At 35.3% G+C, this 23,843-nt stretch overlaps 1 protein-coding gene across 1 annotated transcript in view; it reads right to left on the bottom strand.

The window, feature by feature from the left end:
• Positions 1-23,843, bottom strand: part of LOC140149880 (uncharacterized) — a 328,927-nt gene that overhangs the window by 189,566 nt on the left and 115,518 nt on the right. The window contains exon 14 of the mRNA XM_072171904.1: positions 23,025-23,140. Coding sequence (XP_072028005.1) covers positions 23,025-23,140 — 116 coding nt within the window. The remainder of the gene's footprint in view (positions 1-23,024; positions 23,141-23,843) is intronic.

Raw genomic sequence — 23,843 nt, 5'->3', positions numbered from 1 at the left:
CAGATAATTAATTAGTTAGCTGCTCTACTTTGCATAATTAATTTTTCTATTTAAAAGCTGACACTAGTATTTGCACTTTATATTGAGAACATTTCATTAGTTTCCGCTGAATGTTATATGCTATAATAATGCGCATAATTATGCCCCCATCATCATGATTAATGTTTACATGATAGGCCTACGTCTGTTTTACATGTTAATGTCGTTCCACGGTTATTCGTTAAAACGAAAATAATTGCACCTAGGCCTAGATAAAAACATTTCTTGTTTATCGATGAATGAAGAAATGAAAAAAATTATCGAAAAAATGAAAAAAAACAAAACAAAAAAAAACAATCTTATTAGAGATGTGACGGCCATACTATGAATTCAAAAGTTCAAAACATTACATGATGTTCGAAAGTCATAACAGAAGAAGATCAAAAGAAGGTTGATTAATACGGTTGTGGTTATGCCAATAATGGCCCAGAACGGTTCCGAATGTCATCACAAAAGATGCCCCCATCCCATTCCAAAAGAAGGTGCTAAAAGTCATCACAAAAGAAGGTTGATGTTTCCAGTTTTTTCATCTGTTTTACATGTCATATCGCTCCGGTTCGTTACCAAAAATACTGGCACATACCTTAAAGGTCCACCATCGTTGGCCTGGTCAACTGGCCGCAGTTTATGCAGGAACTAAATACCAACAATTACTAAATGTTTATACTAGGATTTGGGCAAGTAACCTTGTCTTTACATATCACTGCACTATGTTCTTTTAGATGGTCAGGATCTTGGCGAGTTGGACAATTTTATTATCATGGATTATGTTATGCTATAAAATGCTAAGCTTGTGTAACATTTTATGAATAAATCCAGATGTGCTGGTACCTCTTTAAAATCTTCTGAAAGTCACAAACGGTTTTGTCTCAGCCATTTATTAATTTCTAGAATATGCCTCAAATACCACCTTAAGATCTAAGCATGACGACATCATGATAAACTTTTTTTTATTGTCATTGCATGCAGTAGGCCTATTTAACTATTCTACTGCTAGCAACATTTGGCATTTTTTTAACATTGACTTCAACGTATACAGCTGTATACCACCACATCAGGTTCAACCAAGTTAGCAGATAAAGGGCAACCAGTTATTGACTTTTCTCCTGGTAAATTGGTCAATAAGCATGATAAGCAAACATTCTTGGTCTGAGCAATCCGACAGCCTCGCCTCATGTTGACATAAATTAATTGAATGTTTGAACAACAAGCACATACAGGCAAGTATTTTACCAGTATCAATAAAACTATAATGAGGCTATTAATGTAGCCCAACTGTACGTACAATCTGGCAATACCGCTAAATCTTAAAGAAATGAAAAATATCTGTTGCAATTTTCGGATTTGCATAAAAGTAATTCTAGTTAATCCAAGTTGTGAAACAATTATTTCTTTTAATACAAACACATTCCTTGGTAAGACAACTTTATAGCGCTGTTTGAATATCAACATGAATTAGTAATGACAAATTTAAATGTACACTATCGCCTCTGTAGTTTCCTGATTACATAGACAGCACAATTATTTTATTTTTTATTCTGCAACGCTGTGAGGAAATAAGTAAGCCAAAACCCATCGCAATATAGGACTAAAACGCTTCGCGTTTTTCGCCTAAAAACACAGTTTAAGAGTGAAGATTGTAGTGAGTAACCAGTCCTTTATAAATGTGCTGGCCACTATCTATTATAATATAGTAGGCTTAAACTATACATTGCGAATTAATTAAGTTATTTTAAAATAAAATGTACATGTAAGTTAACTCAAACCGGCAGTGTATATATCGAAAGCAGTGAAATCGGACATTCCTAAGCGAAGATATTGAGTTCGTAAGTTCTGGTATTACAAAATTGGAAATTGAGATATCGTGGGTAAAAAGCTGAAAAGACAAAAAAACCCAACGACAACAACAACAACAACAACAACAAAACAAACAGACCAGAACAATTTGGAGTACATGTAATGAATTAAAAGAGTTGACATGAGATTAGGAATTAATGTTTTCTGCTGTTTCAGTGTGCATGTTCTCATCGTTGATGGTTTGGTGGACTGTCATGTAGATGTAAGCGTGATCCTAAAATGCCTTTCACATTGACCAAAACTAATTACAAGACCTCTTCTCCTTGAGGCTGGCTTTCCCTTTTAAAGGGAATTTTTATTTCTTCTTTGATCACCTTTTCTTATCTCTATCTGCATGATCTGGCAGATAGTCGACAATGTCTCTTAGTTTCTTGCAGGAGCAAGGTAATTTCATAGTACCGGGTCACATAAGAGGGCACTATTCGAAAAGGCTGTATACCTGCGTATAGTATAGTATAGTGGGAATCGGGCGTGTTCAATTTTAGTGCAGCGTATACCGTCCTAATTTTAAAACTAAACCATATGTGGGTAAATTTTTTTTAATAGATGCATTATCTAATTCTGCACATTATGACACCTCATTGAATGACCTCAAAAAGTAAAGTTACAAGTATTTGATTAGACGAAGGTTCAGTTTTAAAATTGGCAAACTGACCTATACTGATTGAAAAGCGTATAGCGAATACCGTATACAGTATACTTCTATGTGATCACAGCCTTACAGACACTTGGGCTATAGACCACTTGACATCACTGTTTATCAACAAAGGCGAGGGACTCGTCTATCGATATGCTCGAATGAGCCGCTACACTGTTCAATGGCTTTCCTGTACTATATGAAATGTGGCGGGCGATTTAAAATGCACGTGTTCTTAGCAGACTACGATGCGCACGCACACTGCAGGGCAACGAACAATGGAAATTGCCATAATGCGCGCGCATACTGCCGGGCAATGACGTCACATGCCAAGTGGTCTATATATGACCCCGTTTAGACTAGGGAAAAGGCGTACTTCAACAACGACTTTTTTGAAGTCGAGTTCAGTCGAATTCAGGTCTAAACAGGTACAGTCGTTGTTCAAGTACGACCAAAGTTGATTCAAAAGTCGTTGTTCAACAATGCTCCCGAGGTTCATTAAGTCGAATTCAATTCGACTTTGTCGTGGTTGAAGTGCGACTTTTCCTGGTCTAAACAGTCAGTCGAATTGAATTCGACTTTTTCATGCGTGTCGCTGACCTGGCAAGGTGAATTTCCCGTCCGTCGATTTGTCGCTAAGCAACGGCATTGTGATATCGATAAACAACAGCTGTTCTTGTGTATTTTCGTACATGTGCAGCATACTGCAGTGAGTGTACTGTAGACCTACATCCAATTTTCACTCCAAACTCGAAGTAAATCCACAAAAATGATTTTATCCATCTTGTCACAAGATGCCGTCTTTTCCATTCGATCCACAGAGTTTGACCTGATGGATTTTAAAGTTTTAATTTAGTGTAAATGGGTCAAAGTATTATCTCATAACTCGGATGCAAATGGATTTAGTTCATAAAGCAAGGTCAAAAAGTTTTGTGATCCGGCGCGGCCCAAATTCTGTGAGCCGCCCCACGGATGAATCTTACATGAACTATGACATCACAAGTTGAGCAGTGACACGTTCTGCACATGCTCAGAATGAGTGAAATACGTGTTAAGAATTCAATATGGCGACGTACTCAAAACGTTTCTACCGAAAAACGCTGACTTTTAACTCAATTTCACTACTTTGCATGCAGATTTTTTGTTTAAAAAGTATACAGGCATTGAAAATAGAATATAATAAATTATAATCTGAGGTTTAATAAAAAAAATTACTAGATGACAGAGGGCATAAATAGTCGTAATCGAATTTAACAGAGTCAAATTCGTTGCGGGCGCATAGTGTAAACACCCAGTAAAAACCACAAACACGAATTAATTTATGGTAATCCTCTGTCTTAATCGAATTCAATGTCGAGTTTGAATTCGACTTTTCTCTAGTCTAAACGGGGTCTATGTTATGCTCATTACACAATGATGCTTATTCCAACTTCAAGCAACCCTGTATTGTTTAATATACCAGAAGGCAAGCTAGTTGATAACTACTTTTGGCAGCTATTCCAATGTGTGAATCAAACTCAAGGTTAAAATTTATCTTTCCTAGCATAAAATACCGGGGGTACTCAGTACAAATGACCATACGGGACGTGCATAAACATGGGTAGCATTTTCAGCCTTCTGGTATATCAATGACCCCTTTTTCAAAGCCTATTTTGGTATATGAATGGGTCCTTTTTCAAAATTTTCTCAATTTTTTCGAAAACAGCCCAATTTTTCCTTAATCTAGCCAAAATTTTCAAAATTTTCCCAAAATTTTGGGAAAATTTGTAAAAACTAAGACAATTTTGGTTAAATTCGGCTGAAAATTTTGACTTTTGGTATATCAATGGGTCCAAATTTCTTGAAAAATTGGTATATTTATGGGTCTACTTCCAAAACCTCCGCGGCACGTCCCTACCAAAACCAAACTTGAGTACCCCCCCCCCCCCCGGGATAAAATATGATAAAAATATAAGTAAAAGTTTTTACTTGTTCCAATCACATGATAATTTGTATAGGCATTAATGGATACAGGATTTGTAAAGGTTTTCATCTCAAAAGAATCAAGCTCAAAGATTACAATTTATCTTTACTAGCATAAAATATGGTAACAATACAAGGTAATAATAATAGATATATTTAGTAGCTACCTGAGCCTAATTAAGTATAGAGTGCTTTGAATCAGATTTCGCTTCATAAATGTATGAAATTCAATTTCTATAATGTCATACTGGCTAGAAAGCTAATAGCTATTTTTTCCATTGTAATAAAATAATAATAAAATAAATAAGTTTCATTTTGTGACATCTCTAAGTGTTTTTTTCAAAAGATTTTTTTTTTTTGATCAGAGGTTTTAATTCCTGTGCATCAGTTGTTTTGAGAATGTTATGAAAAATCTTAACATTTTGCCTTTGGAACCTATGTAAATATCCCAAGAATTCCAAGGTCCAAAACGAAATAAAAAATTATTTCTGCTATTTTTAGTGGCCAGTTGCAAAAGGACTATTGCACTCCACGTCCGTGCAATATTTGACAGACGCGCATCGCGCAAGCGTAAAACGTGAGGTTTCCATCTAGACTCGCCAATTATAGGTGCGGGTGTTGCTTCAAAAATAAATATGCATTTAGATATCTTTTTTTTTTTTCCTGGTGATTTATCAAATTCAGTAGAAGCAAAGGAACTTATTTATGAGTTATATAATGTTTTTTATTCGCTCAATGGAAAGAATATTTCCATTTGGTGAAATATGAACTGTTCCATTCAATCTGAGAAAGGTTTTTAACCACAAGTCTCCACATACATAAATGACTGCCAGTGAAAAAATTTCACTGACCATCCAGGATTTGAACCTGGGACCTTCGGATCACCGGACCGATACTCTGCCAACTGAGCTAATGAGTCAGATGGAGAAGAGCAGTGATGTTATTATCTATAGGCCTCCAGTTCAATACCCGCCTCGTTGAATGGAACAGTCCATATTTCACCTCATGAAAATATTCTTACCATTGAACTCATAAACATTCAATATTATAATATTCATTGATGTTTTATTAGCTAACTTGAACAGCAAGTGAAAATTAGGATGTAAGTAAGACCTATTGTACAGGCACAGGCTCCGATGGTAAATTGTCAGTTCAGATTTAGGTCAGAAAATTTGATACACCCAAAAATTAACTGGGGAATCAACCCTCCCTACTGGCAACAAAATGTTATTTAAGGTGGTTATGGAGGCATTATAAAGTGCTCTAATCATGTTTTAAACAGATTAGTTGAGTGAAACAAAAGTACACTAATCAATATGCCTTTTGTTTGGAGTCAATCGGACATACGGTTTTCAAAATATATCAGTTTATATTTTCTTTGTATCTTATTGTTTTTATCAATAATCAATAAAGTTAATGAGCTAAAATGACTGGAGAAGCTCATTAACATATAATTCTTGCCAATATTTTGCTAAAATCCATGCATAAATGTTAAGGGTACTTTTATTTTGCATAATTTTGCCCTGAAACTTGGTCAAAGTGTTTCAAATATGTTCTAATGTATTATATAGTGAAGCCGCCTCCTAATTTGCATATTTGCATAATTAATTAGCATTTATGCAAATTAGCTCATTAATTATGCAAATATGCAAATTAGAGGGCGGCTTCACTATATAATACATTAGAACATATTAGAAACACTTTGACCAAGTTTCAGGGCAAAAGTATGCAAAATAAAAGTACCTGAACATTTATGCATTGATTTTAGCAAAATATTGGCAAAATTACATATTAATGAGCCTTTCCAGTCCTTTTAGCTCATTAACTATATTGATTATTGACAAAAACAATAGGATACAAAGAAAATATAAATTGATGTATTATGGAAACCGTATGTCCGATTTACTCCAAACAAAAAGCATATTGATCAGTGTACTTTACCCTACTCAATTTATCTGTTTAAAACATGCTCAAAGCATTTTCTAATTTCTAGAAAATGCATCCAATACCACCTTAAAGCATATCTAACTTTAAAGCTTCAATAAATGGTAGATGGATTTAGACTTGAGATGGATTTAGACTTGAGAGGCACGGTGAAGTTGTCTCATGAGTAGAGATTAGACATTCGCAGTTACATTGAAAATAACATTTTTAATCATTTGTCTGCATCGATCATGAGTACTGGAGTAATTGAGACTGCTTAATTGTTACGTGTCAAAATGCTTAAGAACACATGATTAATACATAAAAGTGGCTTTTAAGTCGAAATTCGCCCGAATAACAAAGTTCAAAAACTTTGAAATTTTTTGTTCAAAAAAGGTCTCAAATTACTCCATGTTATGTGATCGATGCAGAAAAGGTTTAAAACTCTAATATTGAACCAACTTCACCGTGCCACTTGAGAACATGCTTGAATGTGTATTTGATAAGATTTCAGATTGACCCCTGCTCAGTCGACTGTCCATATTGCTCTCAAACCAACCATTTTGTCTGTACTAATTAACCAGAGATCCTAGAAGACAATGAAAATGCTCCAGGACACAACAATGAGCCTTTGTGTCTCACATAATAATGTGATAACACTGTCTTCTTAATAGTTATTTACATGGTTAATTAGAACTTGGATTAGATTAATATTGTGCTACCTGAATTGCTAGAAAGAGATTTCAAGCCTCTGGGTTGCTGGCAGGTTCAGTGCATATCTAGTCTAGCAGGTCATAGGCTATTGCTGATCCAGTAAATCATTGTCTACATACAATAGTTAGTTCATTGTATCATCACTTGGATCAAGTGTCTGATAACATAATAGACTTGGTTGAGGAAGGAAGTATTCAACATCAAGTTGGCCCAAGTTGGATTTAGGATCAATTGAACAAGGTGCTAGCTAGATTGCCAACAGCAGCTTAGATTTTGTCTAAATTTAGAAAACATAAAGATGCTCAATTTCAAATCCAATTATGTCTTGTCTAAAATTAGCACGAATGGAAGGGTCAGTTTGAATTTCTGTAATGCTAAGATTGATAATGATAGCATCACATGTGGGTCAATTGAGAGATATGTTAATTTAAGAAGGTGGTAGATGGCTAATGATAGCTACCATCACAATGAGGTCTTGGTAAAAATGGCAAAGCCAAAGAAGCTGCTTGACTAGCATTGAATACCAATCTAAACACATCACATAAATTAATTACCATGTCATTAAGAAATAATAACTCTATGCATAAAATATTAAAACTGAATTTGCAAAATACCTGTTTTTTTTCCTGCAAATTTTGATGCTTCGTTTGTCTTAAGGACGAGGCTCTGGTATGAACGTTTCGACAGTATTTTTTGTGGGAAATGAGAGCACATCAGACATATCAAATTGAATTCTGAACACGAAGAATGTCCTTCTGATATCAAATAATTTTGATTTTTTGAAATTCGCGATATAATACAAATTTTATGAGAAATTATTAAAATTTGATATTTTTTAAATTTTTGATATTTAACAAATAACAGTCCTCGAAGTAAACCTTCTAAATCTAATGATATGTACTTATCAAGTATTCAAGTACAAAATTTTGACCTTTCATATCGAAGATATACATTATTTTCCCAAAAAAACCTAACTTTGGTATTTTGGGGAAAAAAATCTATTATGTTTAATACGAAAGGTCAAAATTTTCAATTGATCGTCAGCTTTTCATCCTGGCTACATACACTTTAAGTACTGTTGAAACAATGAAACAGACTATACTGCAACTATCTGACTGCAATGTCTGTGTGTTAATGGATATGCTAAGATGTTATTTTTTTGGCAGGTTGAGGTTGAAATTCAGGAATAAGTTGACACAGAATGTTGCCTTAAGTTAATAGCATGTAATCTTTGTAGTCCACTACATCATTTTGGTCCACTGTCACATTGGCTACAGACACTTAGTATTTGGTTGCCTACATCATTTTGGTCCACTGTCACATTGGCTTCAGACACTTAGTATTTGGTTGCCTGCGTCATTTTGGTCCACTGTCACATTGGCTTCAGACACTTAGTATTTGGTTGCCTGCGTCATTTTGGTCCACTGTCACATTGGCTACAGACACTTAGTATTTGGTTGCCTGCGTCATTTTGGTCCACTGTCACATTGGCTTCAGACACTTAGTATTTGGTCCCCTACATCATTTTGGTCCACTGTCACATTGGCTTCAGACACTTAGTATTTGGTTGCCTACATCATTTTGGTCCACTGTCACATTGGCTTCAGACACTTAGTATTTGGTTGCCTGCGTCATTTTGGTCCACTGTCACATTGGCTTCAGACACTTAGTATTTGGTTGCCTGCGTCATTTTGGTCCACTGTCACATTGGCTTCAGACACTTGGCATTTGGTCGCCTGCATCATTTTGGTACACTGTCACATTGGCTTCAAACACTTGGCATTTGGTCGCCTGCGTCATTTTGGTCCAGTGTCACATTGGCTTCAGAGATTTAGTATTTGGTCACCTGCGTCATTTTGGTCCACTGTCACATTGGCTTCAACAACTTGGTATAACTTTTCATAACATTAAATAACATTTGTTGATAATTTACTGCACAGCAAACACAAATGTTTTACAGAAAACATTTAAATGTCGGGTTATATAAAGGGTATAAAAAGCGTTTTAATAACATTCCAAAAACATTTTGAAAACTTGGTACAAATCATTCTAAACAGAATGTTATTTTGGGGTTGAAAAAATATTTTGCACAAAATGTTAGCCCAAAATATTTACAATAACGTTTTTAAAATGTTTTCACGACCTTTTTATAACCCGACATTTAAATGTTATTAAAACGTTTTGTAAAAACATTTTAAGAACATTTCTGTGTATGCTAGATGCAAATATTTTAACATAATGCTATTTAAGTGTTGACAAAATATTTGGCCAAATATGTTTGCAAAAATAGTTTACAATGACATTTGAAAACATTTAAAAATATTGTTGTAGTGTGTTTTCATACAAAAGCGTTTTAAAAGCGATTTCATGACCTTTATATAACCCGACATTTTAATATTATTAAAACGTTTTTACCTAAACCAAAACCCAAAATATAACTTATTTAAAACGTTTTAAAAACGTTTTTGTGTTTGCTGGGAAACACTTACCGGTAGCATTTGATCGCCTGTGTCATTTTGGTCCACTGTCACATTGGCTTCAAACACTTGGCATTTGGTCACCTGCATCATTTTGGTCCACTGTCACATTGGCTTCAGAGATTTAGTATTTGGTCACCTGCATCATTTTGGTCCACTGTCACATTGGCTTCACCTAGCAAACACAAAAACGTTTTAAAAACGTTTTAAATAAGTTATATTTTGGCTTTTGGTTTAGGTAAAAGCGTTTTAATAACATTAAAATGTCGGTTATATAAAAGTCATGATAACGTTTTAAAACGTTTTGTATGAAAACACACTACAACAATATTTTTAAATGTTTTCAAAAAATGTTATTGTAAACTATTTTTTCCCAAATATTGTGTCAATACTTAAATAACATTATTTTAAAATGTTTGAACCCAGCAAACACAGAAATGTTCTTAAAATGTTTACTTCAAAACCTTTTAATAACATTTAAATGTCGGGTTATACAAAGGTCATGAAAACGTTTTTAAAACGTTATTGAAAATATTTTGGGCAAACATTTTTCGCAAAATATTTTTTCAAAAATAACATTCTGTTTGGAATGTTTTGTATCAAGTTTTCAAGAATGTTTTTGGAATGTTATTAAAACGTTTTTATACCCTTTATATAACCCGACATTTAAACGTTTTCTGTAAAACATTTTGTTTGCTGAGCAGTAGATTATCAAAAATGTTTTTAAGGTTATGAAAGCGTTTTATACTTTTAATATACCCTTTATATAACCCGACATTTAAACGTTTTCTGACAACCTTTTATAACCTTTTGCGAATGATGTCAAAAACGTTTTGTGTTTGCTGGGCAAGCACTTAGTATGTGGTCTCCTGCGTCATTTTGGTCCACTGTCACATTGGCTTCAAACACTTAGCATTTGATCGCCTGTGTCATTTTGGTCCACTGTCACAATGGCTTCAGAGATTTAGTATTTGGTCACCTGCGTCATTTTGGTCCACTGTCACATTGGCTTCAGGCACTTAGTATTTGGTCTCCTGCGTCATTTTGGTCCACTGTCACATTGGCTTCAGGCATTTAGCATTTGGTCACCTGCGTCATTTTGGTCCACTGTCACATTGGCTTCAGGCATTTCCCAGCAAACACAAAAACGTTTTAAAAACATTTTATATAAGTTATATTTTGGCTTTTGGTGTCGGTAAAAACGTTTTAATAACATTAAAATGTCGGGTTGTATAAAGGTCATGAAAACGTTTTAAAACGTTTTGTATGAAAACACACTACAACAATATTTTTAAAATGGTCCACTGTCACATTGGCTTCAAACACTTGGTATTTGGTCACCTGCGTCATTTTGGTCCACTGTCACATTGGCTTCAGGCATTTAGCATTTGGTCACCTGCGTCATTTTGATATCCACTGTCACAATGGCTTCAAACACTTGGTATTTGGTCACCTGCATCATTTTGGTCCACTGTCACATTGGCTTCAGGCATTTAGCATTTGGTCACCTGCGTCATTTTGATATCCACTGTCACAATGGCTTCAAACACTTGGTATTTGGTCACCTGCGTCATTTTGGTCCACTGTCACATTGGCTTCAGGCATTTAGCATTTGGTCACCTGCGTCATTTTGATCCACTGTCACAATGGCTTCAAACACTTGGTATTTGCCCAGCAAACACAAAACGTTTTCGACATCATTCGCAAAAGGTTATAAAAGGTTGTCAGAAAACGTTTAAATGTCGGGTTATATTAAGGGTAGGCCTATATTAAGGGTATAAAACGTTTTCATAACATTAAAAATCATTTTTTGATAATATACTGCTCAGCAAACAAAAATGTTTTACAGAAAGCGTTTAAATGTCGGGTTATATAAAGGGTATAAAAACGTTTTAATAACATTCCAAAAACATTTTTGAAAACTTGATACAAAACATTCTAAACAGAATGTTATTTTGGGGTTGAAAAAATATTTTGCGAAAAATGTTTGCCCAAAATATTTGCAATAACGTTTTAAAAACGTATTCATGACGTTTATATAACCCGACATTTAAATGTTATTAAAAGGTTTTGAAAAAACATTTTAAGAACATTTCTGTGTTTGCTGGGTGCAAATATTTTAACATGTTATTTAAAAATGTTTGCAAAAATAGTTTACAATAACATTTTTGAAAACATTTAAAAAATATTGTTGTAGTGTGTTTTCATACAAAAGCGTTTTCATGACCTTTATATAACCCGCCATTTTAATGTTATTAAAACATTTTATGTAAACCAAAAGCCAAAATATAACTTATTAAAAGCGTTTTTAAAACGTTTTTGTGTTTGCTGGGTGGTCAACTGCGTCATTTTGGTCCACTGTCACATTGGCTTCAGACACTTAGTATTTGGTCTCCTGCGTCATTTTGGTCCACTGTCACATTGGCTTCAAACACTTAGTATTTGGTTGCCTGCGTCATTTTGGTCCACTGTCACATTGGCTTCAGACACTTAGTATTTGGTCTCCTGCGTCATTTTGGTCCACTGTCACATTGGCTTCAAACACTTAGTATTTGGTCACCTGCGTCCACTGTCACATTGGCTTGGCATTGTCCATGGTGTCATTTCATGAATTTCATTTACTGCATTTGGACAGTTAAGGGCTTGAATAGCGAAGTTTTGACATATTTTTGGTGGGATCTGAGAGTAATTTAAGCATATAATCTAGCACTTACAATGTGTCATACTAGGTAGATGACCACATATTCGAGTCATTATGTTCCTCAACATTTGGCACAATCTATTATGTGCATCAGGGACGAGAACATCATGCGCAAAACATGGATACATGGTTTATTTTATGTGATACTATGCACTATGAATGTGTGAAATTATAATTATTTAAAAATGCATTGACTTCGGTATTGGGTTCAGCATGGATATGATATTGGAAATACCATGTGCTCAGTGTCATACTAGGCTTGGCCTTACGGCTTCGCCTAGTATAACACTTTGAGCATGGTATTCCTATACCATATCTCCGCTGCACCCAATAACTAAGTGTCCAGCATGACGTCATAGCTGACAGCTTTGCTAAAAAACCATTACAATATATCATAGAGAGACTGTTTACCTTCCTTTTGCCAGTACCCAAGGGCCACTTAGTGCATAGGTACATATGCATGACCAGTAAATTCTTGACGTCCTAATCATGCTAATAAACAAGTTTCATCATACCAGCAAAAATAATCCATCTTTTACCCAAATTTTTAGCAAAAATTCACCTTTCTGGAATTAAATTTGCAAACATTTTGAAAATGTACTCCATAGACCTATGATAAGTTGGACATATCAGAAAACATATCCTTGAACATTGATATGTTTTCCCATAATGAGTAACATAATATGTGGTTAGTAACCAAAATATACTCCTCTTAACTTAACGTTTTTGGTCACACAGTAAATAGAACTAGCCCAGTTTGCAAACCAAGACGTCCCTCTTAGATCTTATCTTAGATCATCATACAGGTATCAGAGTCTCAATGCAACACAAAGCCTGTGGTACATATATACAACACTTGGACGCACAGTTGGACTAAAGGTATTATGCTACATAATGACACTACCATGATTTGAACCTGTACTTGTGTGACATACCTTGTGATCAAGTCAAAAGTTCAAATCACTGCCCAACTATGCCTTAACGCTTCCACCCATTTTTGGCTTGATTGCTTTTACTGCTATACTTAGATTCACCTAGTTTCTTGTCACTTCCATAATGACTCAGAGCCTGACATAGCACTAGCTCCAGGTCCTAATACATGCCATTCCCTCCCTGTCCTTCCAGCTAGCTTCCCGTGCCCCTCGCGACACTCACTTCCCATACTTTTCCCCAGTGCGCTCCTATATTTCCTCTATCGGAAACAGGCAGATCACTCTCACTCCAGAGCTGGTGTTTTGAAAAGTTGCATGACCAAAACCACGCTTTAATGCATTGCATGCCTTCGTAGGATGTACATGATGGATTTCAACATGTTGTTGACCAAATGTTAATCCCAGTGATGCTCACATATTCACAAACCATGGCACTATTTAAAGGTCAACATGGTCAACAAGCACATGATACATGATCAAAGCTAATACTATAGATTCTATAAGATAGTGCTCATTGATATGCCATAGACTTCCTATGACCACATTCTTCTTCTTCTAAGCAAAGTGTGTAAGTTGTGTACTTCAGGAACTGAATAATATCACACTACAGAATTGAGTGGAAAAATATTAACAATTATTGGAAAAATTTCATAATTTCATACTGCTTTCTTACTTGTCAGCTCTGCACCCAAAGATCATGCAATAGGCTAGAATAGTAAAAGAAATAAAGCGTCATTCTCTAAGAACTTTGTTGATTGCTTGTCAGATCTATGCAGCTTCATTCCTGTGACTTGCAAGCTATTGCGCACTAACTGTTGATATTTCTTGTTTGCATCACCCCCCTAGTGATCCAGTATGCCAATGACAATACTCATGATACTTGGGTATCTTTGGGTAATAATATTTTTAATGTGATATTGAAAAATATTATTATTATTACTGTTACTATACATGTATTGTTCATTTTGTTATTATTATTACTACTTTTATATTGTATATTGGTACCTGTGGAAATGGTAGAGCACATATTTAATAATCTTCCCCTTATTTTCTTTGTCGAATATGAGAAACATTCAATTTGCTTTTAAAAAGTGCCAGACACCCATCAAAAATTACAATTCTGAGTACTAAGATCAGTGCAAATTGGTCTAGTCTCTACTAATTATTTTGATTGGTCACCATCAAATGTTAACTCTTTTGCGGCAGAAAATGATTTTACACTTAATTCTACCTTAAAACAAACCCTTTCAATCCCAATCAGCTATCTATATTCTGTTTCGGGTTTGCTATGCATCTGACATTGCCATCAGAGGCGTACTCAGCAGGTGGACGTCCATGGGTTCAGGGCCCCCGATCAAAAGGCAAAAATTACATAAGTGCTGATAGATAAAGGAGTCAATAAAGGGCCCCCGCAATGCTCCTTGTCCATGGCCCCAGAGGCTCTTGCTACGCACCCTGATTGCCATTAGTGAATAAAAGGTCTAACATGGCATGTTATATTTCAAAATTATATGCACAATTTGCTTAGTAAGAAAACAACAAAAATATTTGCATTAAAAAAGACATTAATCCCAAGACCTAACATATATGACTCACATCACCAAACCTCTTTAGAAAACAGTAGAAACTATTCATGCCATCTTGAATACATTTTCACAAAACATTAACCATGTTCTCATTTTTCCCATGCACTATATTTGCCGTTTATAAAGGATATCTTCCAATCATACTTCTCACGCATAAACTAATTTGAAAATCAAAGCGTGACATTCTAAATCCCAATGTTATCTTGAAATGATAAATGTGTGAGGTAGAAACAGCTAGGAACAATATGTGGAAAGGCCATGCCAAAAAACAAGTTTGTTTCCTGCAGATCTGCTGTGTATTTTGGTTTTAGAAGCAATTTTAATGCATTTCATTTTTTTTTATTTGAGCAATCTGGACAAATTTATAATTTTCTTGTATAAAATGCCTATGAAAAATGTTTTGTTTTGTTTACAAATGACATACAAAAACACATACTGAAAATCAATCTATACCTTTCCGCAAAGTTTCCTATTTCGTTTTGGCAACTGATTTAAGAACTAATATTTCTTACGTGAAACATATTTTACACACCAAAAATAAACCAGGGGGGCATTTCTGAGCAGAACCGCAGAGCTGAAAACTACCATTGCTAACACTTGCAACCCTGTTCAATATTTAACATGCTGTTTCTGGTGTTTGATGTCCCATTGATTATTCCTTATTGATTACCATCAAGTTGCTTACTTGCCAGCAGTTTCTACATGTCATCATATGTGTGTCGTTATTAATGCCCAGATGTGCTTTGACGCAAAAAAAAATGCAAAAGGCATCTTGGTTTTATAGCAACTACAAGAAACAAACATATTATTTGGTTAGGCTTATCTACAGCTAAAGAGCCGGCTTAAGACAAATGTGGCAGAATTAGAAGTATAATTATGACAGTAGGCATTCCACTAAGTGCCCTTTTACAGCACACATATCCAACAATTAAATTTCCTAACCTGACACATGGTATATTGACATTATGCACAGATGGGCTTGCCGTATGAAATGTTGTATTTAGCAGATCCGTCTTTCCCAAGATAGAGCGAGGAAATGATATTGCTAACATGGTATCCATTTCAATTTTATTAATGGAATCTTGGGTTAAATATCACAGATGGTCCACTTTCTGTTACTGTCACATTGTTTTGTGGTATCAGTCACATAAATAACATTGTTGCAGAAAACCATGAATATGGCCATTTTAAGGAGTAAATGCAGATTGGTCATTGGGAGACATAGGCTGATTAGGGCAGGTTGGAAGGAATGGCCATCAGGAGACAGACATGGGCTGATCACGGCTATCTAAGGCAAAATAGAGTACAATTTAGAGACATATTAACAAGATACTGACATCCTGAGGCTTTTGTCTAGCAGTAGATTGACAACTCTAGCAATGATGACATCCAGGATAATCTGGCCTTTTGGTGACTGCAGTTGAGCTTATTATTTTTCTTTGTTTATCATTTTGAAACTTTAAGAATAAGTTAAATCTGTAACTAAGTCAAACATGTCAAATACTCACTGGCAGTTTGACAGGCTTCAATCGTCACTGTGCATTCTGAAGAATGAAAGCTTGGTATTGTTTTAAAGCCATATTGTAACATTTCCATAAAAAATAGATTTTTCCATAAAATGTTAGCTTTTCATATCAGATATGTCCCCTTTTAAATCTTGAGCCGAACAACTCCAGCGCCGATGTTTGTCACTTCATCGGTCATGCTATGGCACGGTTCTTTGATGTGTGTATGACGACGCCATGCCATGTACGCATTGTGTTCTGAAAATATTGTGTACACATTTGACTAATATTTCCATTGAAGTAATTAAACGACGGTTCCAGAGCTTTATAAATTCCAAATCTCGGATTTTGACCAAACTACAGCACCTTAAGTCTTGATTTGTGCAGGGTATGTTAGTTTTTAAAATGAAGTACATTACAATCGTGCAAAATAGAACCTCAAAAAATATTGAGGCCATCCTCCTCAGCAAATGTTACAATATGGTTTTAAACTAACAAATTCCAAAACAAACTTGGGCATGCTGTTGCAACCCAAATCTCATCATTTTGATATTTTATCTCAATGTAAGGTTCTTTGGGTGGAATGATGTTTAAGGTAAAGGTAAAACGTTGTTATATACTTCATTTTTTTCAGTCAAGTCAGTCCTTCTCAAGGGTTGTGAAGCATGGACCCAAAAACTGTAAAGAATTATATGGTTGCTACACCTGTATGCTAAGAACTGTTTTAAATGTTAACTGGAAGCAGCACATTACAAATGCTGAATAATATGGGGGATCTCCAAAATGTGTGACAAGATTAGGGAGAGAACAAATTTCAGATAATGCAAGACACAGCTCTAGGTGTGAGGAGTCAGCATCCTGACTAGTCCACTGGATACCAAAGCATAGGAGAAAGAAACCTGGGGGACCAGCTGCAGCTCTTATATGCATTGATATTCACAAGAAAGACACAGGATTGGAGGTAGGAGATTTCATGACAGTGATGTGGGACAGAAACATATAATGGAGAGTCACCTGCCTTAAATTTATGAAAAAATATTGTTTCTATCCTGTAATGTTACAAAGTTTCTGAGCCTGGTGTGACAAGTTCAAATTGGATCATTTGCGCCCTGTTCAGTTTAAAATTAAACCGTCATAATCAAATTACATTTATCCAAGACATACCATTTTATGCCAGACTTACCATTTACTGTGACAAATGAATCTATGCTATCCTATTCATAACTGCTGTTATCTTAAATCAATTAACACACTAAAACTGATATTTCACGACAATACTTCTGAAATTAATATAAAAGGAAACCATACGGTAATATGTTAGGAAATAAAAAAAGTCCAAGATGTTAAACTTTGATGTAAAAGACAACTGGTATGATGCAACCAGTGAAATAAAAAAGGTCCAAGATGCTAAACTTTGATGTAAAAGACAACTGGCATGATGCAACCAAATTTCAAAAAAATAATTTGTTAATGACAGTTACCATAATGAGATTGTGTCAAAAGCATGTCATTTTAATTGACAAAATATATCCTGAAATACCAATCTACTTCATTTATTTCACAAATATACGTTTCAAATTATAACACAGGAAAGCTTGTTATATAAAACAGGATAATATAAAACAGCTCACAGTGATTGAAAGATTTACTTGAAAGATCTGCTTCTTTGTACTAGCACATTTCAATGATAATTACACTTTAACCAATGGCTAGCAACTCCTCTAATCATCCTTATCACCCTTTACATAATAAAAATAATAAAACATCTTGCCCAAAGATATGCGGTATCTTACTCTTAGTCATATGTGTCAATCTACCCAGGGGCGGCGCCACAGGGGGGGCAAGGGGGGCAATTGCCCCCCTATGATTTTCAAAAAAGAGGTAAAAGGAAGGAAAAGAGAAAGAGAAGAAGGAGAGAGAAAAGGGAGGGGAGAAAAAGAGAGGAGGGAGAAGAAGAAAAGGAGCCATTCCCCTCCTTGTCCACGGTTAGAAGGAGGACCCCCACCCCCTTCGGACATCTTGCCCCTTGTGGGATGCTGACCTATGCGGTTTTAAAGTTGTTGGTTTTTATATTGAGGGCCCATTTTCGGCAAATTTTTCCCCCATAAAAGTCACATGGCCTCTCTTGCATTCTCCCAACTACTTTCGCTCGCTACACTCGTGAATGGGCAAATGTTGTCCTTTTCTGGCTGAAAAAGCATAAAAAAGTGGACCTTTTCAGCTTTTTAGTGATTAGGGGCGACTACCTCCCGCCTATGCACTTGATTGCGGCTTTCAATTTGAAATATTTCCACCCTCAAGACGGGTAGGCCTACCCCATTCATATCATTTTATCGTGCAAATTTATATTTAAAAAACCGCATATTTACAATGCAACTGACTTAACATACCCGCTTTGCGACCAGAGGCGTAGATCTGACCCGGGTGTGGGGCATAATACAATCATTCCCCAATGTTGACGCCTGTGTGAGTTTCTGTCCAAAGTAATCTCATATTTGGCCATTTTAGCCTAAAAAGTGCCAAATTTTTCGCGCTTCGCGCGACTTTATTTAACGTTTCCACCATATTTCACTTCGTGCAAATTTGTACCATGAACTTATTTTGTTGTCAAAAGGTGCTGGATTTTTCCATTCCTAAAACCAGCGGGTTGAAAGTCGGGCCCGTGAATGAAATCCAAAAAAATATGCGGTTGGAAAATAAATAAATAACCCTAGAACGGGTGAAAATGGTGCATCAAATGGCTTAATTTGTGCTTTCATTTTGAAAATTTTCTAATTGGAGGGGGGCACATCCCCTCAGACACTTCTGCGTCGGCATAAGCAAGCTTGACAGGCAGCGCTGTCGCGCTGCATACAAAATTTCCAAAATTGTTTTGCCCCCCCTATCAAAATACCCTGGCGCCGCCCCTGAATCTACCTATCACAACTCCAGCTCTCTCACAATCTTGAGCGTCTGATCTCAACCACTCACCCAGTTATGTCGACCAATCTTATGAATAAAGTACTTATAGTCTCATCCACTACCCTAGCTCTACTGTTTGAAAGCTTTTGAACCTGTAACCTTATTAACGCGAAGTAAATGCATCTCAGGCTTGAATCCATAACCTTGTGAATACTAGTTCTCTCTGTAAAGCATGATCCAAAGCATGATCCGAACTTTACTGGCTTCAACCAATAACCTTATGAACACAATGACTAGTCTCAACAACTAAAATAATGAATGCCACATATTGGTTGCACCCACCACCTTCTGAACACAAGGACTTGGCTATAAAGCACTACTCAAAACTTTAGGCTTGAGTTGAACCCACAACCTTCTAAACACAAGGACTTGCAATAAAGCACTACTGAAACGTTAGGCTTGAACCCACAACCTTACGAACACTAAACTCAGTCACAAAAATTACACAAGGGCTGATGGTGATCAGAGAAGATACCTTACACTTCCCACAATGCATAGCTTCCATTTTCTGTACTGAGATGATATCCAGTGCAACATGGGTTGACAGTGACCAAAGGTACCTAAATGAACTTATGTTTATTCCATGACTATTGGCACATATTTAGCCAGTTCATTCTCAACAAATGTGACCTGTACAAAGTCGAGGTACAAACTCAAGTGTCATTTGCTGAACTGAGGTGATGTATGTACATATTGTAAAGGATTCTGGGAAGGGTAAGATATCTTCTCTTGATGGTGATTACCCCAAAATTTCACAAAATAACCCATGTGACCTGCGAACAAATTTCAAATAAACAAAAGCTAGATTTGATAGAATTTGTTCAATAATGTAATTAACACAATTAAAACAGATATTTTGAGCCTTGGCTTTCTGCAACCTTGTGATCCCAAATACCTGCTCTCAATAAATGTATCTTTCTTGGTTTTAACATTGCGTTGTATGAACACTAGCTCCATCCTAATTATCCCACCAATATTTTAATGAATCTGATTCAAGTAGTCTATTTTCAATAAGTAAACAGTATAATTTACATAATGACTATTAAAAAGACATTTTTTAAAATTCTCCATATGCTTCTTCATGCTAATCATCATCTTAATCTCAAGTTTCATTTATAAGAAAAATGGTGCAAAACTATGTTTTATTTAATGATCATTTTCAATTATCAATAAAATCCCAGTTAAATCATTTTCCTTTTGCAGGAAGAAATTATAACATAGCTCTCTTGTTTTCTGATTAGTGCATACAAATTGAGAATTATCCAACAGGAAACATGTAACTTCTCAGCTTCAAATAAATCCCACGCAACTTGACTCAAAACATTTTTTCAACACAATCAAATTTGATTTACATGAACTATGTGTTTGATCTAATGATCACTCACCAAAGCTCTTAATTTCCTCACAAATCAGGTAAGATCATTTCTAAATAAAGCTATAAACCCTCAGCTTATGCCATGGAACATACGGTACTGACAAAAATGACATATAGGCAATATTTATTTGTTATTTTTAATAATGCAAACTTCATTTTGAGCCTATGGCGTAAGGTCCTGAAGGAACCAAGCAGGAACTAAGCTTTTGAATTGACGTTCAGGTTGAATGTTTATATTCATAGTGTCAACATGATTTGCCCTTAGCTCACCTCTATTACATTATTATAGCAATCATCAGAAAGAATATATAACAATTGCACAGAGACCAACCTATCTACATGGCAATGCTTGTTTACTCAGAGGAAAATCTCAATTAAAAATAGACAGATATAGAAAATAAAGAAAATGCTTCTCTTGTTAAATGTGTATTTCCATTTTATGGTTTGCTCTTTGCAGTGGCGTAGCCAGGGGAAAGGGAGCTGCTGCCCCTGCCACCACCCACACCTGTGAGGAATCTTAAAAAGCCCTTGCTATGCCACTGGCTCTTTGTTGTAGTTATAGTAAAATAATTCACCTACATTCTGATCAGTGCCAAATAGGTGGACACTGTGAGGCTTTTGTTATTGCGCCAATAAAAGTAGATCCACTTTTTGCGCAGTCCTTTTTTGTTCAACTTTTCATGTACCGTAATAAGCGCCCATGCCCCAATAAGCGTAAGCGCCCACCCAGGGTATTTTCAACTTGCTAAAGGGTACCATCAATGTTGAAGCGACGGATAGACGTTGATACAGTGAAATAGTTGGAGGACTAGAAGTCCTCTGCAAACTTGTAATACATTTTCTGCATCAGAAAAGCTACTAGAACGTCTCAGGACCCTTTTATAACATACATAAATTTGTCTCTAATAAACGCCCCTTGCTAAAAAATTAGGTAAACCAGGTAAAAAATAAGAGCCATCCCAAAATGACTTTGTTAAGCACCCTGGGCGCTTATTAGAATGAATACGGTAAATAATAGAGCAAACTTCTTCTCTGATTTGGATATAAAGGTGGATGGTCTTAGAGGTGACACGCACATATTTTTGTCTGTTTTTAAAATTGCATTGGTCCTATTTTTGTATTTAAAATTTGCTATTGGTATTGTGCGCAATATATTTAATATTTTTAAATGGATGCTCCATGTTTTTTAGTACTACTGATAAAGTCTAATACATGAGTAAAAACAATAAAACTAGAACATCTTAATCATCATATATCATTTGTTTGGTGTGATATCACCAAAGCAAGACCCAATTTTAGATCAAAGAATAGCCATAAGGCCTCAAAAAATAAATTGTTTGATTGGCGTAACATTAAAAAAAAAAATTAGGGTAGGTAGGTCGAATTTTTGTTTTACTTTTTAAGCTGTAAATTGTGTTCGATAAAGGCATTGGAACTTTTTTTCTTCTTTTTTAAAAAAATTATTTTAATTTTTTTTTAATTTCTTTATTTTTGTATTATATTTTTGCAAAAAAAAAGTCTAGGGTTGGGCCTACTTTGGGTCGGTCGGGTTACGCCAATCAAACAATTTTTTTTAGGCCTAAGTGATGCGATCAAGCAAAGTGAGTCATTTGTCAATCAAAATCAAAAAGTATTTGTAATCTCATTACATTAAGCATTTCCATTGCTTTCATTTGCCTAAATTTCATCCCAATTGCATAAAGCAGTATTCAGACTTTTTATTGTACGTAAAATATTGTTTGTAACATATCTCGTTGTTTAATCTATTGCCATTCTATTTCCAGTAATGTTTAAGTTCTAACGAATGTTTGATGACGTAAAATCGATAATATATTTCTGCTAGATATTATATGTAACATATTATCGATTTTTCGTCATCAAACATTCGTTAGAACTTAAACATTACTGGAAATAGAATGGCAATAGATTAAATAACATAGATATGTTACATACAATATTGTACGTCTAATACTCGGAGTCTGTGGAGCGCTTTAGTGTTGCTTGGAACAACAAAATACAAGGGCAGTTGAATGCTTTTGTTGGATCAAAATCTCGAAATCTATATTAGCGACAAACATCTCATTTACCTTGATCATATCGCTGATGCAGCATAACCAACTTACCTCATATTTCTGTAACAATAGCAGCACTATCAAAGTGCATGTGTTACAGCTGATATAAATCCATGCCAATTTGAAAAAAGATGTCCATCGATCAGCCGGTCTTGAAATGTTTCAGAATGTATGATACACAGGAAAAATATTGCATATAAAAAATAGAACAACAACAACAGCAATAACACCATTAAAGATACTCACTCCAGTGAGTTAACACTGTGGTAAAATCACTACTTACCGTTGTTTTCTTCTTCAATGGATCCTTAGTTACGGTATCCGCATCATCAAATTGCATGGAATAGAATTGAAATGGCTTCTTACTTGAAAGCGGACTTGGCTTTGTAAATGTTATGTCTGAAAAATTAAGAAAAATGGGAACAAAAATCAAATTCAATATTGTACAACGAGATATATTTTATAGCGGAATATTTTTGCCAGGTTTTTATTTTCACATTTTTCACAGTTAATTTTTTGTTTTTGTTTTAGAATGCAAAGTGTAATACAACAATTCCTTGCTGGTAAGAGAACTTTGCTAGGGAAATGCATCCAAGCCATAGCCAGGATTTATTTTGGGGGTGCAGGGGACTAGCAAAAGGGGACCTTTTATAAATTTTCCACTCAAGAAACAGCTAATTTAAAAATTTTCCCGAAAAAAACAGACTTTTGTGAATTCTTTTCCGAATTGCATTTTTTGAGGTGTTGCAACTACCGCACACCACCTCAATATGGCTTTGAAATAAACTGTGTTTTATTATCACATCATATCAATAGTTCCCTCAAAACCTTAACATTTCAACAGACATACTACCTATGCGAAAAAGGCATGGTTGAACTATGGTTAACCATGGTCAACCATGGTTCAACCATGGGTTTTGACCATGGTCAAACCATGGTCAACCATGCTTTTGAAAAATGGCACCACGGCCAAAGACCATGGTCAACCATGGTTAACCTTTTGACCATGGTCTATCTAAAGTGACCATGGTCAACCATGGTTAAAACTTAGCATGTTTGACCATGGTTGAACCATTGTCAACCATAGTTCAACAACCAGGGT

This window comes from Amphiura filiformis, chromosome 4 (assembly GCF_039555335.1).
Source record: "Amphiura filiformis chromosome 4, Afil_fr2py, whole genome shotgun sequence".
Classification (NCBI taxonomy): domain Eukaryota; kingdom Metazoa; phylum Echinodermata; class Ophiuroidea; order Amphilepidida; family Amphiuridae; genus Amphiura; species Amphiura filiformis.
The sequence above is the reverse complement of the archived record's forward strand: the minus strand, read 5'-3'. Positions and strand labels throughout refer to the sequence as shown.